General features: G+C 47.3%; 1 protein-coding gene across 1 annotated transcript in view; it reads right to left on the reverse strand.

The window, feature by feature from the left end:
• Window positions 1-5,374, reverse strand: part of LOC142312448 (uncharacterized) — a 131,662-nt gene extending 126,288 nt beyond the window's left edge. The window contains exons 1-3 of the mRNA XM_075351392.1: window positions 5,014-5,374; window positions 4,817-4,930; window positions 1,622-3,076 (exon numbers count right to left, since the gene is read on the reverse strand). Coding sequence (XP_075207507.1) covers window positions 1,622-3,076; window positions 4,817-4,930; window positions 5,014-5,146 — 1,702 coding nt within the window. The 5' untranslated portion in view covers window positions 5,147-5,374. The remainder of the gene's footprint in view (window positions 1-1,621; window positions 3,077-4,816; window positions 4,931-5,013) is intronic.
• Window positions 5,375-9,839: the final 4,465 nt, after the last annotated feature.

A 9,839-nucleotide genomic window follows, 5' to 3' on the forward strand; every position in this document is an offset into this window, starting at 1 on the left:
CTTGATGGCAAAAAAGACCATAAGGGTGTATGTACACATTGATTATATGGGAGAAAAAAAAAAATTAAATTGTATGTTTTTTTATATATATTCTGAAGTTGCCAACAGTACCTGTGTGTCACATATATGGAGGTAACTCCTCCAAAAAATATGCTTGGTATAATCAATATGTGCCTTTTTTCTTGATGGCAAAAAAGACCATAAGGATGTATGTACACATTGATTATATGGGGGAAAAAAAAAAAAAAAAAAAAAAAAAAAAAGGGGGGGGGGGGAGAGGGGAGAGGCACATATAAAAATCGAGTAAGGGAGCACATGCTGTATTAATCCCTGAATTATAACTTCTATGACAGGCACACATATATTATGTCAAATGATAATGAGTGAATCCACACACATGGGCATGAGAGCACCCTGCTAAATATCAGAAAATGGGATGGATGTTCTCCTATGTCTACCGATTTAAAAAATGAATCGCAAATCGGAGCAATAATTAAAGCCACCTGGGTATCTTGTATTCAGCTTCAAAATCCATTTAGCCTCCGTCAAAAGCAATATTTCTAATAAAGACTTTGGAGATTTTATCTTAAAAGGAGAATCAGTGCCGGATCATTTTCCCTATTTCCTTCATCCACTAACCGGTTGGGACTCACCGACGGATCCTAGGCACCCGCAAGGTCCAGCAGTCCGGGCAACAGGTGAGCTGAAGAATTTTTCATTCCCCTGTGCTACCTATGAACCCCTATGGATTGCACACATTCCCCTGTGCTACCTATGGCCCCCTGTGGATTGCATACGTTCCCCTGTGCTGCCTATGGCCCCCTATGGATTGCATACGTTCTCCTGTGCTGCCAATGGCCCCCTATGGATTGCACACAGTCCCCTGTGCTGCCTATGGCCCCCTATGGATTGCACACATTCCCCTTTGCTGCCTATGGCCCCCTATGGATTGCATACGTTCCCCTGTGCTGCCTATGGCCCCCTATGGATTGCACACGTTCCCCTGTGTTAGATATCGCCCCCATGCTGCTGCCCATAGTAAAATAAAACACTCTTTCCTTACCTCCTCCAGCGCTGATCTCCCTCCTGTCTCCCTCCGTGCTTCTGTTCCTCCACTTACTGGTTCTTGATGCTGGTCATGTGATCGGCACAGCAGAGTGAGATCATCGCTGAGTGCCTGATCACAGTGGAAGCAGGGACATCAGGGAGAAACGCTGGAGGGGGTAAGTAAAGCTTTTTATTTTAGGATGAGCAGCAGCAATATATATATATATATACCCCCCGTATATTCGGCTCATAAGACGCACCCCCTACTTTCCCCCAAAATTTGGGGGAACAAAAGTGCGTCTTATAAAGCGAAAAATACGGTACATTTTTCACCTTCAGAACATAAAAATGCTTTATTTTGTGTGATTTTTTTGATGGTAAACAAGATGTGATTTCATATTAAAACATTTACCACATTCTGGGCATGAAAATGGCTTCTCCCGTGTGTGAATTTTTTGATGTGACACAAGATGTGATCTCTGAATAAAACATTTCCCACATTCGGAACATGAAAATGGCTTCTCCCCTGTGTGAATTTTTTTATGTGTCACAAGATGTGATATCTGAATAAAACATTTCCCACATTCGGAACATGAAAATGGCTTCTCCCCTGTGTGAGACCTTTGATGCCCAACAAGATGTGATTTCCGAATAAAACATTTCCCACACTCTGAACATGAATATGGCTTATCCCCAATGTGAGACCTTTGATGCCCAACAAGTTCTTGTTTTCGAATAAAACATTTCCCACACTCTGAACATGAAAATGACTTCTCCCCTGTGTGAATTTTCTGATGTGTAACAAGGAGTGATTTCTGAATAAAACATTTCCCACACTCTGAACATGAAAATGGCTTCTCCCCTGTGTGAGATCTTTGATGCACAACAAGATGTGATCTATGATTAAAACATTTCCCACACTCTGAACATGAAAATGGCTTCTCCCCTGTGTGAGATCTTTGATGCCCAACAAATTCTGATTTCCAATTAAAACATTTCCCACATTCTGAACATGAAAATGGCTTCTCCCCTGTGTGATTTGTCTGATGTCTAACAAGATTTGATTTATGATTAAAACATTTCCCACACTCTGAACATGAAAATGGCTTCTCCCCTGTGTGAGATCTTTGATGCACAACAAATTCTGATTTCCGAATAAAACATTTCCCACATTCTGAACATGAAAATGGCTTCTCCCCTGTGTGAGACCTTTGATGCCCAACAAGATGTGATTTCCGAATAAAACATTTCCCACACTCTGAACATGAAAATGGCTTCTCCCCTGTGTGAGACCTTTGATGCCCAACAAGTTCTGATTTTCGAATAAAACATTTCCCACACTCTGAACATGAAAATGACTTCTCCCCTGTGTGAATTTTCTGATGTGTAACAAGGAGTGATTTCTGAATAAAACATTTCCCACACTCTGAACATGAAAATGGCTTCTCCCCTGTGTGAGATCTTTGATGCACAACAAGATGTGATCTATGATTAAAACATTTCCCACACTCTGAACATGAAAATGGCTTCTCCCCTGTGTGAGATCTTTGATGCCCAACAAATTCTGATTTCCAATTAAAACATTTCCCACACTCTGAACACAAAAATGGCTTCACCCCTGTGTGATTTGTCTGATGTCTAACAAGATTTGATTTATGATTAAAACATTTCCCACACTCTGAACATGAAAATGGCTTCTCCCCTGTGTGAGATCTTTGATGCACAACAAATTCTGATTTCCGAATAAAACATTTCCCACATTCTGAACATGAAAATGGTTTCTCCCTTGTGGGAGCTGTTTCATGTTCCACATCCCTTCTGTAACTTATATTTTGCTTACAATTCTGTGAAAAATCTGAATTTTGGACTTGTTTGAAAAGATCAGTTGTTAAAGCTTTCCGAGAAAGGACTGGAGGTATATCTGGAACAACAGCATGCTCTTCATATGTATCATGTGTGATACTTTCATCATCTGTTATAAATTCTGAAGATATCAGATTTCCATCTGAACTCCCAATAGAGTCATCTGCTAAAAATAAACACAATGTTATTATTTTATAATGATATTATCTTGAAAATACATTTTTTTAAACCATAACATCAGAAATTAAATTAGGAACAAATGTGTTCTGAATCTGTTGTCTAATTTTGACATCTAAAGGAGGCTTTACACGCTACGATTTCACTACAGCGATCTCGTTGGGGTCACGGAATTTGTGATGCACATCCGGCCGCTGTAGCGATCTTGTTGTGTGTGACTTCTATGAGCGATTTTGAAACGTCGCAAAAACGTTCAAAATCGCTCATCGGTGACATTTCCCCCTATTCCCAATTATCGTTGCTGATACTTTGTCAATGTATTTCGTCGTTCATGCGGCAGTACACATCGCTACGTGTGACACCGCAGGAATGAGGAACCTCACCTTACCTGCGTCCCGCCAGCAATGAGGAAGGAAAGAGGTGGGCGGGATGTTCGTCCCGCTCATCTCCGCCCCTCCGCTTTGATTGGGCGGCCGCTTAGTGACGTTGCTGTGACGTCGAACGAACTGCCCCCTCAGAAAGGAGGCGGTACGCCGGTCACAGCGACGCCGCTATGCAGGTATGTGTGACGGGCGTGCGCTATTTTGTGCGCGACGGGCAGCGATATGCCCGTGTCGCACAAGCGATGGGAGCGGGCACGCATGCTAGTGATCTCGCTAGCGAGATCGCAGCGTGCAAAGCCCGCTTAAGAGTTACATCTTCGTTAATTCGGATCTCCCATTCCTAGGGCACCCTAAGCTATTCCTAACCTCTGGATTACCCCTGAAGATGGAGATGCCGGAGTCCCGTGCCTTACTATTTTCCTGATCAGATCTAATCTGTTATCCCCCGGGGAAGAAAGGGGCAGGAGTATGATGGAAATACAGATTAAGACAGATGGGATAAATTGCAAACTCACAGAAATAAACAGTGACAGACTAAGGAGAAAAGCAAGAGGAGGAACGTGGCAACAAAAAGACAACAAGAGTTAACACCACAACAGCTCACAGCAATAATGCACAACAACCACCCGTAAGTCTGGATAACAACACCTCACCAGACCAGTATAGGTAAACTATAGCTGGCATTAATGAAATAGTCCAGCCAGCATATACAGAAGGGGAGCGAACGATACTCTACAGCATGTGATCAAAGACATTGTCAAAAATGTCCAAAAGCAGTCCTATAACTGGCATACAAATACTGGGGCCGCTAGGAGAATTGGGGCCCTATGAAACTGCTCAGTCTCCACATCCTTTCCCCTAATGCCAGTCTTGTATGCCAGCCTGTTGTCTGTTCAGTTCATTTAGACTTCTGTAATTAAGAGGCCTTTGGTTACATCATGTCAAATTACTTTGCAGTCATCAAAGGTCCTTAAACAATCAACCTTAGAATACAACATATGGGGTCCCTAAGAGACTGGGGTCCCTGAGAAACTGTGAATTTGACTCTTCCCAACGCTGGCCCTGACTGTAACTAGGGCTTATTTTTGGAGTAGGGTTTATATTTCAAACATTCTCCAAAAATCCCATAAAATCATACTATTTTCAGTGTAGGTCTTATTTTCAGGTAAACCGGGTATTCATGAACCCTCTGCAGGTCTTTAAGTTGCCTTCATAACAACATAGAGAAGGCACTAGAAGCAAACAGCAGAAGAAGCAAAGAAAATACAGCTGAAAAAACCCAGAGCAGAAAGTCTAAAAATGTAAACAAAATTAGTGCAGAAAGTACATGAGTAGATATCTCTTACTGGATAGAGCTGGAGGAGACACATCCTGAGGAACATCGGGATCTTCTTGTTTACAGTCCTGTGAGAGAAGAGGACGGGGACATCTCTCTGGTATTGTCCTCTTACTGGATAGACCTGGAGGAGACACATACAGGGACTGAATTCATTCCTTACATACAGATAATTATAGGCCGTGTGTATTTAGTCCTGTCTATTACCTGGTGATGTGAGGGGCTGGGGAACCTCCATCATGACGTCCTTGTACAGATCTTTGTGTCCTTCTAAATACTCCCACTCCTCCATGGAGAAATAGACGGTGACGTCCTGACACCTTATAGGAACCTGACACATACAATGATACCGTCACCCCCGATCCCTTCATAGCGTTACTGTATAATGTCCCAGCATTCCCAGCAGTGTCACCTCTCCAGTCAGCAGCTCAATCATCTTGTAGGTGAGTTCTAGGATCTTCTGGTCATTGATGTCCTCATGTATCGGGGGGTGAGGTGGAGGCCCCGTGATTGGGCTCAGGCGTCTTCCCCATCCCTCAGACACAGGGGCCTGACAGTGCTCACTAGAGGTCTTCTTCACTACTGTGTAATCCTGGTTATGGAGAGACACAGTAATAAATCTCACTGCAGACATTTCCAGAGTCCTCACCTCTCCAGTTCTGTCCATCTGTTATTCCCATAGATAAGAATGATGTAATGTGACGTCATCAGAATCTCTCACCTCTCCAGTAAGCCGGAAGAGGATCTCTAGGGTGAGGTGTAATATCCTCTCCGCCATCTTGTCCCTGGCCATATCCATCCTTGATGGGGCAATCAGGAGAATTCTCTTATATAGAAGATCTCCACTGAGAGGATCCGATATTGTAGGGATCTGAAAGAAGATGACAATGTAACATCATAAAGAATACGGTGTAATAATACAATTACTGGAGATAACCGGTCACTAGATAGGGATGATTGCCGCGCTGCCATGAGGAGTCCAGAGTAATTCTGCTGCTTCATTACAGTGAATGGATCCTTTGGGGGTTTCATATGAATCATGTCATTTGAAGAATTACATGTAAGCCTGTCATGCTAATAGGTTGAGGAGAAGAGACGTAGCCTCACTGCACCCTGAACCAGGCTTATCCGGAGGGGCATGATTAAGTGACTACTCAGTCATCACCAGAGCCTCTGAGGTTGGACTTTGCTGACAGTAGGCACCAGTTACCAATACAGGGCAGTCCCTGGTTGTTGTGTTCCACCAAGAGGCTGAGCGGTGTATCATGAGAAAGATGGGGTGGGAATCACTGCCTCTAGGGAAGAACAGGAAGGATAAACCATGTCACTTACTCTGAGCAACCCTGAGCTCCCGATGTCCCAAGACAGGTTTTTTCCTCTTGTGCTGCAATCACGTGTCTATCCCTGTCTTATCCTAATCGCAACCGTGTCTAGTGAGCAGGGCAGGAGGAACACTAGTCCTGCTTTATGATAATGACACAAAAGGAAAACGACAGACAAAGGAAAAAGAAACTGCATTCCCAAACAACAAGTGGTAAAAAAGGGGCATGGAAAAAATGAATGAATAAAAAAGGGAGATGATCAATAGGAAGATACTGTATACACTTTATCCTGGGTTATTCATGTGGTTGCTAAATGGGTAATATTCTATAAAATGATTTTGCTCCATGTATGAATCCTATTGATATTTAGGTGTATTTGACCTCTGTGTATTTAATGTAATGGCCGCTAATGTTCCATATTCTAGTTTCCAGCTGAGTTCTACGCCTGCATTAACCCTATGTTCCATTGTGAACTGCAGACATCATCTTTTTACGATCGTTAGGTGGAGTTTGTCTTTGATTTATTGCTGGTTTTGTGTATTCGTGGCTTGTAGCCCTATTGTTATATGTTCCTATGTGCTAGAATATGCGCATAAAGGCCACTTTATACACAGAGATAAATCTTTGGCAGATCTGTGGTTGCAGTGAAATTGTGGACAATCAGTGCCAGGTTTGTGGCTGTGTACAAATGGAACAATATGTCCATGATTTCACTGCAACCACAGATCTGCCAAAGATTTCTCTCTGTGTGTAAAGTGGCTTTAGGCTGGGTTCACACATAGCGACAACGACGTCGCTGTTACGTCACCATTTTCTGTGACGTAACAGCGACCTTGTATGTCGCTGTTATGATCGCTGCATAGCTGTCAAACACAGCGACGCAGCAGCGATCATAACGTCGCTACATGTGCAGAGAGCAGGGAGCCGCGCACACTGCTTAGCGCTGGCTCCCTGCTCTCCTAGCTACAGTACACATCGGGTTAATTAACCCGATGTGTCCTGCAGCTGCATGTGCAGAGAGCAGGAGCCGGCAGCACAGGCAGCGTGAGAGTGGCGGAGGCTGGTAACGAAGGTAAATATCGGGTAACCACCTTGGTTACCCGATGTTTACCATGGTTACAGCTTACCGCACCTGCCAGATGCCGGCTCCTGCTCCCTGCTCGCTTCATTTCGTCGCTCTCTCGCTGTCACACACAGCGATGTGTGCATCACAGCGGGAGAGCAACAATAAAAAAAATGAACCAGGGCTGTGTGTAACGAGCAGCAATCTCACAGCAGGGGCCAGATCGCTGCTCAGTGTCACACACAACGAGATCGCTAATGAGGTCACTGCTGCGTCACAAAAACCGTGACTCAGCAGCGATCTCGCTGTGTGTGAAGCACCCCTTAACTATTTGGGAATGGATATCAATATGGCTGCTGACTATCATATCACTGGTGGCTTTGGTACTTTATTTCTGAACCCTCTGCTCTAGCGCTGACTTCCGCGTTCCAGCATGAACCGCATGTTGCTGTATCACATGACCGCTATGAGTTTGTTCTATCTGCGGTGAACGTGAGGTCCGCACATGCGCCGTTCGGTATTTTAATTCCTATCTCAGCCACCTAGTGTTGTATACGTTTTTTTTTTCTTCTCTGCTTGGACACTATGCAACAATGGGGTTAATTAGATTATTACTTCACCCGCTACAGCTGTGTTCAGGAACGGCGGGCTATTTAAGGCTGATCTGGGATGCACCTCCATTACACTCCTATAGACTGCTGTGGATCATACTACCAGGATTCTCTGCACCACCGCTGATCTTATATATGGGACTGTACTATGGATATGCATCTATCGAGCATCTTTAATTGGCAAGTACATATTATCACTGCTTTGTCAGTTGCTTTATGGTATATGGTCACAGTGTTTTGGGGAATTTTTGTATATACTATGTGCAGGGCCGTATTTACCATTAGGCACCCGTGGTCCCGTGCCTAGGGTGGCAGGCAGGATGCAGGGGGCGGCACCTTCTAGCAGTAAAAAAAAAATTTTTTTTACACATTCGTTAAATCCGCTGTATTTTCGGAGGGGGGAGGGGGGAGAGGCGCACCTTTATTTATTTGTATCCGCGTCAATTAAGACGCAAATGCAGACAAACTGCGGCAGCCGGGCACAGAGAGCTGATTGACCCCGGAACTTCCGGGATCACAGGCACGCCAATCAGCTCCTTCCTCTGTGCTGCGTCCAATGCTGTGTGGATTTCACATGCAGAGCTCACAGCAGGACGCCGCAGAGGACGCCGCGATGGAAGCCGGTGTCAGAAGAGGATACTCACGTGAGCCAGGAAGATGATGGCGGGCCCTGGAGCAGGTAAGTGCTCGCAGAGCTGAAGATTCATAAGGAGCGTGGGGGTGTCTCTAATGCAGACTGGAGATCGGCGTATGGGGTGGGAGGAGAGAGGCTGATACTGGGGGAGACTTGGGGGAAGAGAAGCTGATACTGGGGGAGGCTGGGAGGAGAGAGTATGATGCTAGGGGAGGCTGGGAGGGGGGAGGCTGATGTTGTGGAAGGCTGGGATGGGGGGAGGCTGACGCTGGGGGAGGCTGGGAGGAGGGAGGCTGATGCTGAGGGAGGCTGATGCTGGGGGAGGCTGGGAGGAGAGAGGCTGATGCTGGGGGAGGCTGGGAGGAGAGAGGCTGATGCTGGGGGAGGCTGGGATGAGAGAGGCTGATGCTGGGGGAGGCTGGGAGGAGAGAGGCTGATGCTGGGGGAGGCTGATGCTGGGGGAGGCTGATGCTGGGGGAGGCTGGGAGGAGAGAGGCTGATGCTGAGGGAGGCTGATGCTGGGGGAGGCTGGGAGGAGAGAGGGGGAAGCTGGGAGGAGAGAGGCTGATGCTGGGGGAGGCTGATGCTGGGAGAGTTTGGGAGGAGAGAGGCTGATGCTGGGGGAGGCTGGGAGGAGAGAGGCTGGTGCTGGGGGAGGCTGGGATGGGGGAGGCTGGGAGGAGAGAGGCTGATGCTGGGGGAGGCTGGGAGGAGTGAGGCTGATGCTGAGGGAGGCTGATGCTGGGGGAGGCTGGGAGGAGAGAGGCTGATGCTGGGGGAGGCTGGGAGGGTGAGGCTGATGCTGGGGGAGGCTGGGAGGAGAGAGGCTGATGCTGGGGGAGGCTGATGCTGGGGGAGGCTGATGCTGGGGGAGGCTGGGAGGAGAGAGGCTGATGCTGGGGGACGCTGGGAGAAGAGAGGCTGATGCTGGGGGAGGCTGATGCTGGGGGAGGCTGGGAGGAAAGAGGCTGATGCTGGGGGAGGCTGATACTGGGAGAGGCTGGGAGGGGGGAGGCTGATGCTGGGGGAGGCTGGGAGGGTGGAGGCTGATGCTGGGGGAGGCTGATGCTGGGGGAGGCTGGGAGGAGAGAGGCTGATGCTGGGGGAGGCTGGGATGAGAGCGGCTGATGCTGGGGGAGGCTGGGAGGAGAGAGGGGGAAGCTGGGAGGAGAGAGGCTGATGCTGGGGGAGGCTGATGCTGGGAGAGTTTGGGAGGAGAGAGGCTGGTGCTGGGGGAGGCTGATGCTGGGGGAGGCTGGGAGGAGGGAGGCTGATGCTGAGGGAGGCTGGGAGGGGGGAGGCTGGGAGGAGAGAGGCTGATGCTGAGGGAGGCTGGGAGAAGGGAGGCTGATGCTGAGGGAGGCTGATGCTGGGGGAGGCTGGGAGGAGAGAGGCTGATGCTG

The sequence above is a fragment of the Anomaloglossus baeobatrachus genome, chromosome 5, assembly GCF_048569485.1.
Source record: "Anomaloglossus baeobatrachus isolate aAnoBae1 chromosome 5, aAnoBae1.hap1, whole genome shotgun sequence".
NCBI classification, from domain to species: domain Eukaryota; kingdom Metazoa; phylum Chordata; class Amphibia; order Anura; family Aromobatidae; genus Anomaloglossus; species Anomaloglossus baeobatrachus.